Below are 14,285 nucleotides of genomic sequence, written 5' to 3'. Positions count from 1 at the left end.
CAAGAAAAAGAGGAATCATGGGTCGACCGGATTCTTTGTTTTTGTTGATTACCTTTTTCTTTTGATTTTTCTGGGTTTTCTCTCCTTCATCATCTTTAAGATTGTCGACTTTTGATTCCTCAAACCACACAAACAACGTTTTTTTCCCGAACCAGGTATCCACCCCCAGAAGTTCTTTCAAATGCTCTCTTTGTCATTTTACACAATTATTATGAAATTTTAATGGTATTGATTAATGAATGGGAAGTTTCGATTCATTGGAAATTAGTGAATTCCATTATTGGTAATTTTATTGATTATGTTTTCTTATTAGTTTTCTACTCCCATGTTCTTATTATTGAATGAAATGAGTTGATCGAAGATTTTTAGGTTTCTGATTCCTTGTAGTTCACAGTTACATTCCAAGACTTTGAACGCATATGATGTTGTTACTGTCACTTTCCTTTCCTGGGTATGCTTTCTTTTGATTTACATCTCTACTTTGCTTCCTTTATTTGGCAGGATACTTGTCTGACATATGATCGTAACATCTAAAATATGATCAAATCAAGTACCCGGTTACAGCTCTAAAGTATTGTCAAAATCATCTAATTGTTTTAAATTCTTTTATATCTTTTACTAACATAAATCCTATTACGAGTGAGAAAAATACAAAAGTAATTATAGGAGAACCTATTATTAATTTTGTAGGTTCTGTTACATTTACTTTGTATCCTTTTTCTCTCATTACATGACGTTAGGTAATTAATTAATATGAGAGAACCCTATTCCTGTGTAATTCGTTAAGCTATATTTTATATCACATCTCACATGGGATGTAGTACCTCCTCTTAATGTAACTGTAATTTTGTCCCATAGAATATAGCATCTTTCAATGAGTTGAGAAGCTTTGTTCTGGAATTCCAAATTTGCACAATTCAATATTCGCTGCATGTTAATGTTACATTTGATCTGTTCTTACACTGGGTATCGACTAAAGTTATGTAACCATACCATTTTCTACGAGTATGATATGATCTATAATATAACCGTGACTATGATAAAGAAGGATGACACAAAAATTCATAGCAAAATAAATATAAGGGGTTGATTGCAGACTTGCAATGCAAACTGATTGTGACAGAAGCGTAATTTTACTTCTCAACATTGGAATGGGGGCTCCTTTTGAAAATGCTGAAATTTGTGGTCTCTGGATCAAAGGACAACTTACTCTGTGTCTCAATCTAGGGGAGGAGGGACCCGATTTGGAAGGAATAAAATGTCTTTTGATTAGCTTACTTAATATTCTGATTACTCCTTTCTTCTAAAATTAATTGTCATTTAGTACTGATATATATATAATTTGACTAATTATTATGATAGAAAATTAATTTTATTAAAATATTTATATTAAAAGTGTTAGAGTTATCATAGAGTTTAAGTGTTAATAAATTTTAAATTTATTTTGATCGTTAATTGGCAAAAATTATCCTATGTAAATAAGAGATTATTGAAAAAATAAATAAGTATATTTTTGCTATTATAAAATGAAAAATAATTTGAAATACCCAAAAAAAATTCAAATAACAACTAGAATAATTATAAATCTTTCAACCCTTTATTCCTACAAATCTTCTTAATTATTAAATGAAAAAAGTATTTGATATAATTTTTTAATGTAATAATAAATAAACATTTTCGTTTAATACTTATTTTATGAGACAGTAAAAATTAAGAGAATATAACAAAGCTTACATGAATTCAAATTGGTGCACAATTCATTGTATATTAAATCTATTTATAATTCAAACTCGATTACAAGATCTGTCGTTAAACAAACAAAACGAAGCTTAAGTAGTTTAAAATCAAAATCTTTTAAGACAAAAAAATTGAAAGAAAGTGATTTTTTAAGAAAATTAAGCAAATCTGAAAATGCAAAGATTGAGTTTGAGTATGTATATTTTCTGCTTCTACTTTCTCATTGGTGGAATCGGGGACTCAACTATTATTTTGCATGTGATAGACGTGTGGTAGTATTCACTTGATGATAGCACACCTACCATGTTTTTATGTACTGAACTTCTGTCTTTCCGTATGATGTGAGATGTTGAGGAAAATAAATGAATTTGTTCTCCTACAGCTCAGGTTTTTGTTCTCTGTTCAGTATATGAATCAAGGTTGATTTGAAAGTGTGAAAATGAAGGGTGAGATCTGCGATTTGTGTTCACTGTTCAGCTTCAAGGGAATATATATCTTGTCCCAGTAATTGATATCAGTTTGTGCTCTTGTCAATGTCAACCTTTGTTCATTGTGGTTTGTTACTTAAATGCGAACTCTGCATTAATTTACCATGTGCTGAATGGCCCCATATTCATCAATGAACTTCACATTACGCATATGAGTTCACGAGAAAGGATAGCATAGTACTGATCAACACATTCTTTTGAATATATTTTTTATTATTATTAAAATTTATTAAAAATTATAAAATTATAAAAGTATGTAAGTTTTATTTTTTAATTTTAAAATTCTCATTTATATTTTATAATTTTTAATAAATTTGAATTAACGCGTAAAAGTGCATTAAAAGAATATATTTTAAAGTGTATTTTTAGCTCCTTAAACTCTATATTCTTGTTTTTATAAAAGATAATCATCCATTGACACCCCATGCTAAGCTATCCCACTAATAGACAAATATAGAAAATTATGCATGGAAGAGCATATCAAGAGAGATTGAGAGAAATAAAATCGAATGTGAAGAGGGTCTCAAAAAATTGTAACCCTTTAGAAATTTAACACTCTTCTGCCCACCGATTATTTTGGAGGGCTCATAAACATCAGTAACTACTTTGAAAGCAAACAACTTAACATTATACTTAACTCATTTTAAACAAAACTACAAGGAAACAACTGAAAGACTTAGCACTCCACAGTGATCACCAAACCAAAGTAGCATGCGACTGTGTACATGGAGCACACTTATTTAAAGCTCTAATGATTAGGAAGCAGAAAAAGGCTATCTTTAGCATAACATGCTCACAAACTACCCCTAGCCATGCATGCATTACAATCATGCATGCGTGAGTGAACTCATGGATGAACTGCTCCTGGAACTCTACCACCACTGCCAGGAATTGGAACTTCAAAACCTGGGTTTGGTACATAAGTGTCATCACCACCTGGAACATAACTGCGACCTGTCGATCCTGTTCCTGTTCTTGCCCCTCCATTGCCTCCAGTAAATGGATTTTGAGGTGTAATATGATATTTAGGTGGAAATCCTACACGTCCAATTCCAGGAATATGCACCCTTCCATCAGATTTGAACAACCATTGAGGTTCTTTCTTGTCCTGGTTGTTGGAGTTCTTGGCAATGCTGCGTCCAGCAATTGTTGTGACAAGGAGGATATTGGAAATGAGGACAAGTGCAAGGAAAGTGGAAGCTCTATAAGCCATTCTCAGATAAGAAAAGTGTTGATCAACGAGGATGTATATTAGTGATGCCTTTGATTTGGTTTTTCACTTTTGTGTTGAAGCATGAAGGGAGTGGATGCATTATTATACAGTTTCAGGTCACTGCAGTGTTGAGTGAACTTTGGCGGTGAGTAAAGTGTTCCTTGATCTAAAGGGGGTAGTTGATATTTGTTCAGCCTCAGTTTTATTAGTTACTATTTGTGGAAGATGGTCACCAATGTCATACGGCCACTAAATGGGGCCTTCGCATGGTTGATTTATATATGCACCGTAATAGGTAGAAAACTTAGGAAATTGGAATTGCTTCTGGCTGCATATTTTTTTTGTTATCTTTATTTTTACTCGAACCATAGTTGTGATGACAATGCTTAGATATTGGTAAATAAAAGTTTGACAACAAATTAAAGAATAGAAATAAGAGCTATAAATTTAAATTGTCAAATTCTTTTAGATAAACAAGTTATTCAAGGATTTATTATCTCTTTCAATCTTGAACTAGTTCTACATCCAAATTCTAATAGACACTTTCTTTTGGCCTCTTCATAGCCTTGGGAAACTGCGAAAGGGAATAATCAATTGAGTTTTTTGTGAGTAGAACTGTTGACTATTGAATTGGTTCAAATTTTCTATATCTATTCTGATTAGGGAGTTAATGTTATATGACATCAAAAGCTAAATATCATTTCAATTCTTAAAATTATCCTGCGGAGAATCCATATGTTTCTTATGTGTATTTTAATAGTAAAAAAAATAATTTTAATTAATTTTTAAATCATATCTTTTTTTTTAAATCTTGTATTATATTTAACATTTTGTAATTATTATTCATAACTCCTCTCATATTTAATTCTTTATTTAATAATTTTTATTATTACTTTTACATTCTTTAAAATTCCACTTTCAAACACAACGTTAGGTTTTGGATGGAAGTAAAATCTATTTAAAGAAAAATTTCTATAAAAATTTTTGGTTTGCTACTAGCATTACTTTTGAATTATTTAGTTTAAAGAATATATTTACACCGGCATGTAGAAAGATTATCAATACATTTGTACGAGTGACGAATTGTAATAAATGATTAAAAAGGGAAAACAAGTTTACCACAATACGAGATTTTCTTACATTGTTTGGGTGTAAGATGAATTATTAATTAACGAGGTTATTTTTTTTTAGGGTTGTGACTTCAAGGTTAAATAGTTGGTTTTGTTTACACTCTCTAATTGCCTAAGCTGTTCAAAAACTACTGAATAATCTTAAAAAGTATATAAAACACTACTTGAAGAACTGGACTCTAATACTACTTCTAGTATAAACTTTTTTACTGTATTTTCATATTAGTATGATATTATTTTATAGAGATCTATCATACTTATATACTTTAATTTTTCTCAATTTTAGTCTATGTGAGACTTTATTTGTCCATTCCATCAGAAAATAAATCATGAAATTAGATTCTACAACACTACTTGAAATCTTTGTGTGGTTGAAGATTATAAAATGTTATTAAAAATAAGTTCATTTTCTCAAACTTTTTATAAAACTTATTAACCTTGCCTATATTTTTTTCATCTTAAAAAAATGCCCACCACACACAGATTGTCAAGATTTACAATTACTTAGTTTAGAAAAAGAAAAGATTCCCACTTTATAGTACGACGCAAACGGTAATATTTTTGTACCACTTAAATTTAGGAGTATCTTTTATAAAATTAAGATACATTTTTGGAATATATGTATGCAAAAATAATTTATTAATCTCAATTTTAAATATATCTAAATAATAAAATCTTATTAAAAATAAGATTTATTTTGTTTTTATATATTTTAATATAATATTAAAATAAATAAAAAGAATAATATACAATATTACGTAATATTAACTTTTAATAATTTAAATAACAAAATTACCAGAAAAATGCCTCTTTAACTATATATATATATATATATATATATATAATGCAAGATAGCTCTAAAATATATGAGAATAAATTTTTTTTTTTAAAAAAAAAATGACACAACTTTGAACCATTAAAAATTTTGAAAATATTATTTTTAAAATAAAATTACATTATAAAGATTTTAATGGTCAAATAAAAAAATGGAGAAGATGAAAACTCAGTGTAAGCAAAACGTAAGCAAGGACATGATAGAATGTAAGGAAAATATGCAGGAATAGCTTTTTGGCAGAGGAAAAAGCGTAAATGTATATGATTGGAGTTGGATAGATCACATCACAAATAATGGCAGAATCTGAATAAGGTGATGAGTTGAAGTTCAACATGACAGGTCGCGCTCATGCTTAAACCTCGCTGTCGGAATTGATGCCATTGCCAGTCCAAATGCTTGCATTGTAAGCGTGCACAATTTTAGATAAACTCTTTATTCTTCATTTTATTATACTTATATATTAATTTCTAGAAAAACAAAGTAATCCTTGATAAAACGTAGTATACTTGAAAATCAAGATTCGTTTATGACATTTGGAAAGATTAATCTAATTACTCAAAATTTCCACGGAAAAAGAAAGGAAGAAAGGAAACGTTACTTTTACGTTAATCTCTCCCAGTTGCGACCATGGTGCAGCTTTTTTGGGTCAGTCATCATTGATCATGGTTCAATGTATGTACCTTTCAATCATAACTCCTTAAGGTTGCTTCAATAATTAATTGGCAATCATAACTCTAAGGTTGCCTCAATAATTAATTGGCAATAAACAATGATCTTAGTATTAGCTGGCAACGTCAAATATCAGCCTAAATCCTGTTAATCTGATACCATCTTTAACCAATATTTGCTGGAATATCTTAGACTTCGGGCAAGAATATCTGAAAATCGATCGCTATTTACGCCTTGCATTATGCTGAAAACAGTCACTTTTTGTGACCTTGATTAAAAGCGTTTTCTAAAAAATTTGTATCTTCTCATGCTATAATATGATACGGTTCAATTCTTATCAAATGAAAATTTGGGTATTGTATAACCTGTTACTTAAATTTGAACAAAATTGTCTTCTCTATCCAACATGACCATCATTTGAAGTGTAACCTATAATAAATTTTGCTCTGCCTGATGAAAAAATATTGCAGCGATAAATTTCTACTTTCTACAAATTCGATTTTAACCCTAGCACAAACAGGCACCATTTCATGGTCGTAGAAGAGGATTGAAATCCTTTATCCACAATTAATTAGCCAAACCAAAGAGCATCAAAATGATACCACTTGCATGAAAATTTTCTTTTCTTGAATTCACTATTGCAAGGCATTACAATAAGCAGTCCCCAAGAAACCAACTAAAATCAAGACTTAGGCCTTTCCTCAGAAAATCTAGGAAGTTGGACAAGTGAGTTTACACGGGTGACACCTTCCAAACCTGACCAGTTTTGATCATCAGCTGATGATGTTCCATCTTCAACATCAACAGATATTGCTCCAATAGTCTCATTTTCTTCAGAGGATCTCACAGTGAAGTTCCTTTGCAAAGATGGCTCAGACTTTTGTCCATCATCTGATTCAATTGGGTTACCCGAATGGTTGCTTTGGATGGTTGCAGATGAAAAGCCTTGTTCATCATAGTCAGATTCTGAGTCCATTTTCCCATCCAAAAATAAGCACACTACAGCACAGTCATCCATCTTTGAAGTAGGGTACTTAAGTTTCCACTCCCTAGCAGCAGAATCTACCAGAATCCTTGCCGCTGATGCCCGTGTTGGTGCTGAAGATACTATCTCCACCACCTCCTCATTGCTTAAGACATCCCACACCTGCACAAAACAAGAGAATCAGTTACCCATCAAGGGAAGATGGAAGCTTTCAGGTTAACATATACTTCCGGCATGTGGTTAAGATCGAGAGAAGTAAATCATGGGTAAAAGAATCGAAGTCTATGCTCCTCATGTTATTACAAATTCATTATAGGTCCTACTCAGTAAGTTAATTCCTGCAGAAAAGACAGACTTGAGGAGCTTGAAAGTCAATAATATGGTGCTATATCAATCTCATCTAGTCATGCAATTTAATTGTGTTGAAGTTATGCTATAGTTACTGAGGAGTATCAAACCATGCAGTTGTTTCAAAATTCTACTTAGGCAATGCAGCTTTGTATCCTCACCAAATTGACTAGGTAACAGTAGTTTTCCTTGCAATATCTTGTACATTTCAAAATGTCTGTTATTCTAATATGTGTAGGCTAGTTAAAGTGCCACTGCCGGAAGTCTGAAGAGTTTTAATATTAACTATTTGTTTTTTTGCCGATTACATGGAAGACCATTTATATGCAGAGAAAATGTTTCTCCATAGGTTGGTTATAAATGACTTAAACCTAGTTACTTAAAAACCCTGATGCCTCTCACACAGACCTAGACGTGACAGAATTATGCATTATGAAATGTGTAGTAAATAACTCGTGTACCAATTTGTTAATGTTGAAAAATTTATCCCACATATGAAAAGAACACAATAACAACTAAGTCTTTTCCCAGCAGATGGGTAAACGAAAAGAACATGCATGTATGTTGCAATCCAAAGAGTGGTCCTTTGATGATCCATTGCTTATATTCAAGTCACAAAAAATCAGATATCAGCATGTCAATCTTACAATATAGCCAAACCAGGCAAAGGCATGTTTATCAACATTCCTAAGATTCCATTCAGTCACATTCAAGTAAAAAAAAAATTTCAACTGCCCACCCTCAAAGATTAAATAAAGAGAAGAATGAGAAAAGCAGGAAAAATGAATTGAAACCAGAAAATTATTCTCAGTTTGGCTAGTTCTTTGTTTCTTCATATTAATGAAAGTTTAACACTTCAAACACACTACTTTTCAAAATATAGATTTTGAGTCATCAAGAGGCTAGCTAATTCAACAGATACTATTCTGCTTATTGACAACCAGAAAGACAAGCTATTAGTTCTGTCAGTAATGTTAAAAATTCTAGCCTACTCAATGGCTGGCTTCACTTCTCAGTTACATTTTTATCCCCATATGGTTAATGCTATGCCACAATTCGTTAATAATATAAACATTTTCCTTCATTAATCAAAATTTCTTCTGTTACTATCACACACAGCTTGACCTGGTATGTCCATTTCTTCATGGGAGGCAACATCATTTTAACCAATGAAAACTAACTTCAAAATTGCAGATCGTATATGTTCAAATTTCTTAGTCACACAGGGAGAAGTAATAAAACAACTTCCAAATGCTTGTACAGATTGAAATGATTTGGAAGTTCTTACGCCATCTGAGGCAAGAACAATGAACTGATCTCTGTCTGTTAGCAACCGGTGAGAAAATTCAGGTATAGAAATCACACCATATTCCTTCAAGCAGAAATCTCCAAATGCTCTAGCCATTGCCAATCCTGGTGCATCATCAAATGGCAACCATACCCTAGGCACTTCTGGCTCATCTTGCAAAGCAAATACCCTACCTTTGCACCGCTTAATTCTTTCTGCTTCCCCTATAAAAAATTTCAACCAAATTGGAGTTCAGTTAACATCAAGAGTAAAGCGTACATTCAACAGAGAGAATAAATGATGATGGGATATGACACACTTGGCAAATCAGGCTTCAAATCAACAGTCAACTGAATGGCCACCATTGAGTCATTGCTATCCTTGGATCCCATGATTGCTCGAGAATCACCAATATTGCCCATGAACAGATTTGAACCCTGGTAAGATACAAAATTAAGAAACAATAAAAGAATGGAACACGAGTAGATGCTTCTCTTTTACTACCTGCTTCACTATAGTCACAGCTGTGCTCCCGCTGCAGAAACAGTCCAGATTTGGATGAGACCTGAGCTCTTTGTCCATAGCCTTGTATGCCTTCATGAAAGCTTCTCTCCATGTAGTGTTCAGTTTATCCTCGGTAGAGCAATCCTTCTCAGAGTCTCCATTATCAGGTTTTACATTCCCTTTGAAGCAAGCTTTACCTGACCCATTTCGCTTTGATTCACCAGCATGCAAAAATGAAAGTAATTTTATTGGTAAGGCATCCCTCACTTTGCGTGCAACAAGATGACCCTGTGGACCGTGGCCATCGAAGACACCACAAAAGATCATATCTTCAGACATAAAATCCTGCACAAATACAGATCCAAATTAGAGTAATGTTAATGTCTAAAATCAACCAAGTTTCCCTCCAGCCAATGTTAATGTCATGCATCATCACCAACAAGATGAACATACTCACTTCCCACACAATCATGGCATCCTGATTAATACCCTTGCGGCCCTGCTGCGTGAATATGCAAGAAGCCCGGCTCTTTCCATTGGTGAAAATTCTACTAGGTAAGGATGGTAAATGGTGCAGAGAAATAACATGATCAGAGAATGTTCTCCTTGTTCTCTTTTGCCTACAGCATCCAATTTCTAAGCTAGATGGAGACACCACATCTCCATTGCTCCTGCTGCTACAAGTACTCCTACTGCTTGTTGAGACACAACAACCCATTTGCTCAGCTCCAGAATGCAGACATCTGATGCAAAATAAGGTCAAGTTGTTTCTTTTTCCATTGTAGATCTCATATCAGTTGCTGAGATAGCAAGTCTGGTCAACTTAGCACACAATCAATATTCCAAATATTCTCTCAGCTCAGAGCAGAAGTCACTTTACAACTCATTTTGAAAAATGGGGTCTTTTCATCATAGTCAAATGCAAAATCTGCCAGAAGCTACTTTAATGGATAACGAAACCAGCTGAACACAAGAAAACAGGTGACTGCAATAGTTAATGTAGTGTCTGAAAAATCCAGTCTTTGCAACATGTAATATTTTTGGAAAAAGTTAAAAAAAGCCAAGAAAAACAAGTTACTAATAAAAAAAATCCCAAACATGTGAACAAGGAATAGAATATACTAAAAACCTGTCTGAACATTGACAGCATCAAAATGGAGACTTTGAAATAATTTAATCCAGAAACTGCGCATTAAAAACTGAACCAAACAAGAACACAAAACCATGACACAAGAGACCATGTCCCATTTTCATGTTTCAATCGGGTCCAGACCCAAAATTTCTGTCTTTTTCTTTCCACTAAACATAGATCTTCTTAAGATCAAATAATATGAAGGCCAGCCAATTGCACGCCACAACACACGACATACTTCCTCAAATTCAAAACAACCCCAAACTAAACAAATGAAAAAGACGAGTAGTAGGAGAAACAAGGAAGAACATGATTTAAAAACGAAAAAATTTTAGACTTAAAACATCAAAAGCCTAAGAAATAAAAAAAGAATATATAACAGAGTAGAGAAATAGAAAAACACAATTAATGTGCATGGACTCAAATCTTAAAGAGATCAAAATCAGAATGGGAATGAATACATTAAAGAAAAAGCACGTAGTTACAAAATATCATTTTCCATGCCCTTTTCCTCATTTACCTCTGCAACTCCAGAGAGCAAAAATGTTGTTAAGTGTAGAAATAGAGAGAGAGAGAGAGAGAGAGAGAGAGAGAGTATAAAGCAAGAAAATGAGTACAAACTACAAAAAGTCTGGTTTCCCACTACACAGAAATACGAGAAGAGATAAAGTGAAAAACTCAAAAGCAGAAAAAGACGAAAGAGACTATAATCCCGTCAACAAAGAATCAAAGAGACACCAAAATATATATATATAGGAAATCAAGTAAACCTTACGTAATTATCATAACCCGAAAAACAGAAAATAAAAATTCAATAGTAAAATCAACAAATGACCAAGTAGATTGACCTCATAAAAAAAAAAGTATCAAACCAACCAAAATAAAAATAGCATAAGAAATCAGGAAAATGTGAGTAGGAAAGAGATGAAGAAAAAAAAATTAAAAATTTTTAAAAATAAAATATTTTCTATCTGACACGACACCACCGAAAGGGAAAAGGAATAGAGAAACTCCCAAGAAACTGAACAAAATTACACATGTAGAAACATTCACAACACAATGAGTCAAAGTAAGTTAGAAAGCTAAAAATCACATAACAAAAAAAAACAGGCTTGGATGATCTGTGTTCTTAAATGCTGAGCCAGAAGACAGAACCTAAAACCAAAAAGGTAAAAGCACAAAAGCAAAATCATCAGAAACCAGAGAAAAACAGGCATGCAGAGATGTAGATCCTCCATTGCCAAATGTACAAAGCAAGTAGACAAATACACTCGTACCCACTTGGTTTTAGATGAAGGTAAAGAGAGAAAAATGGTAACTTTAACACTACAAAAGTGGGAAAATGGTAGAAGCATTGGATCATTACCCTTCATAGAATGCAGAAATTAAGGTTGGGGAACAGAGACGAACATGGTTGGAGTGAGAGGAAGAAGAGAAAGAGAGTGAGAAGGAAGAGTGTTTGAGTATTAATAGAGAAAGGTAGCGTGGATGGGAGTGATGGTGATGCATTCATTGCAAAAGCAGAGTCGACAGAGTAGAAAGAGAAAGAGGGTAAAGGTCTAAAGGTAAGGATGAGGTCAAAAAGAGAAAATAAACTTGTTAAAATAGTAAAAAATGAATCTGGGTACAGAATAAATTATTAAATTAAAACACTTATAATAAATATACATAGTGGAAAATTATATATAACAAATTTTTATTAAAAAATTATAAATAAAAAAAATTAACATAGATTTTTAAAAATAATAAAAACATATTAAACATTAAAAATTTATAATATTTAATAATATTATAAATTTAATACATTCAATGTTATGATTTTTTTTAAAACTTATCGCATGTAAGTTTTTATTATATATTCCATGAATTAAAAGATAATTATATAATCAAATTTAATATATTAATATTAAATATTAAGTAGTATTTATTATTAATTAAAATTATGATAATTTTATATTTTGGTTTAATAAAAAATTTTCATAATTTAAATTTTTTTATAATTTTAACCACTAATAAAATATATTAATAATACTCTTATTTTAAAGATTTAAATACATTTTTTTAATCTCTGAACCAATTTTAATTTGATCTTTACGTGAAAACAATTTGTCCATTAGCTAAAATTATTTTTATATGTCAAACAGAAATTCAGCATATAACTTTGTCCCTGTACATAAATGATGCACATGCTGTTAAGTAGTGTTTAACACTTAATGTTAACATATTTTAACTCTAAAAATAGCTGGATAAACTTTTTAAAATATGATATTTAATCCATACCATTATATAAGATTTCCTACATTTTTTATTCACACAAACCTTTTCATTTTTTGTAGGACTATTATTTGAGAAATTGGCAGTTTTATTAAGAGAAAAATTAACGACAAGACTTTTTATTTGGACATTGATATAAGATCTTCATACTGCTGATGATTCTTCTGTTCCTCCGAGGTTTGCAGAAAATTAGAGTAATTACATTAATTAGAAGCTTTTATTCGTATGAGTGGCAGGATATCTTCAACTGAATGTATATTATGTCATATTACTTTTGTGTAGATGTGATCATCAATATTATACCTTGAAGAGATTGACTTAAAACTGTCCCATTTTGAATTATCATTGAAGAAGGATATCAAATAATCTTAGTACGAATAGGAAAAAAATAATAACAGGTAATATTTTAAAATTTAAGTTTAGTTTTTTAAAAAATTATCTTTAACTCTGATATTATATTAGCATTTTAATTTTAAGTATTTTAAATGCGTTAAGCAATTTAAACTCGTGACTCTTTTATTTATATACCACGTTAATACCTCAATAAATTTAGAAGAAATAAAATTAGGCATGCAAAATTGTTACGTGAATCGTATATAGAATTATTTTTCTTTTTATCATCCATACTAATTCATTAATAAGATTACAAAGAAGTACTCAACAATACATCGTGGAGAAGTGATCCAATGACACATCAAAATTACAAAAGCAAAAAACCCCAATCTGTGCATGTCAGCTCCTCGATCACCATAGCATCCATAATATCAGAATTTGAGTCTAGTATTCCATCTCACTAGCTGCATTAGCACTTGACAGTGATCATCAGCTTTTTCAGCTTGCAATGACAGTATTAGGCATGTTTACAAAAGTTTATGAAAATAATTTATAATTTTTATAAGTTATTTTTACCTTATTTTAAAAACCTTTATAATTAAATATATAGTATAAACTTTCATGTAATAAGATTTTATTAAATAAAAAAATATTTGATTAAACTGTATTTTCAAACACATTCTTAAAAGCCAGCTTCATTCTTGAATGTCTCCATTATAATATACACATCATCCTGTAGCAAAAAACTGTTTAAATCAGAAAAGATTTAAACAAAGTGCATGGTTTGTAATCCAATTAGGTATTGAGGAAGTAAAACCCTGAGACTTTGCCTTTAGGACCAATATAACTCAGCTGTACTAAAGTTTTTGTCTTAACTGCAAAGTGAGTTACATGCAGATCTGTGCTTTATGGTTTTGTCAAGAGGTATCCTTTGTTTCTTACATTCAAACGTAGCAACAACTGCTAAAGTACCATGTTTCAATTTTTGTTTCAACTTGTATACATAGTTTGGTACAAGTGGGAACTATTGGACTAGGACCATCAGGTTTGGAGACCACCACCACTAGTTTATGATATCATCCATTTTGGCCATAGTAATTAACATGCATGAGTACTGCCATGGCACATGCTGGTTTATTCATTTTTCAAAAGAAACTTACAGTTAAAATACCATTTACTATCTTTAAAGGTTATGAGAGCAAGTGGACAAAATGTTCAGAGTTCAAAATAAAGTGTGATGTGTCCCCCCTTATACTATGCTAGGATAGCATGAATTAACAAGGAAGAAAAGAGAGGCAGAAAAAAAGAGAGGAATGAGATAAATTACAATTATATTCATAATCATACAC

General features: G+C 31.5%; 2 protein-coding genes across 2 annotated transcripts; both read right to left on the bottom strand.

The window, feature by feature from the left end:
• Positions 1-3,072: 3,072 nt before the first annotated feature.
• On the bottom strand, positions 3,073-3,438 carry LOC113860168 (putative cell wall protein). The gene has a single exon (XM_027492835.1). It carries the CDS (start codon positions 3,436-3,438, stop codon positions 3,073-3,075), a length of 366 nt encoding a protein of 121 aa, XP_027348636.1.
• Positions 3,439-6,564: 3,126 nt separating this feature from the next.
• Positions 6,565-10,838, bottom strand: LOC113857882 (probable protein phosphatase 2C 52). Its single transcript, XM_027490143.1, has 5 exons — positions 9,655-10,838; positions 9,198-9,542; positions 9,013-9,130; positions 8,694-8,917; positions 6,565-7,219 (listed from the first exon to the last, which is right to left on the bottom strand). The coding sequence occupies exons 1-5, from the start codon at positions 9,913-9,915 to the stop codon at positions 6,755-6,757; spliced, it is 1,413 nt and encodes a 470-aa protein (XP_027345944.1). The 5' UTR covers positions 9,916-10,838; the 3' UTR covers positions 6,565-6,754.
• Positions 10,839-14,285: the final 3,447 nt, after the last annotated feature.

This window comes from Abrus precatorius, unplaced genomic scaffold (genome assembly GCF_003935025.1).
Source record: "Abrus precatorius isolate BTA unplaced genomic scaffold, Abrus_2018 Scaffold2, whole genome shotgun sequence".
Lineage (NCBI taxonomy): Eukaryota > Viridiplantae > Streptophyta > Magnoliopsida > Fabales > Fabaceae > Abrus > Abrus precatorius.
This window is presented reverse-complemented; position numbering and strand designations above follow the sequence as displayed.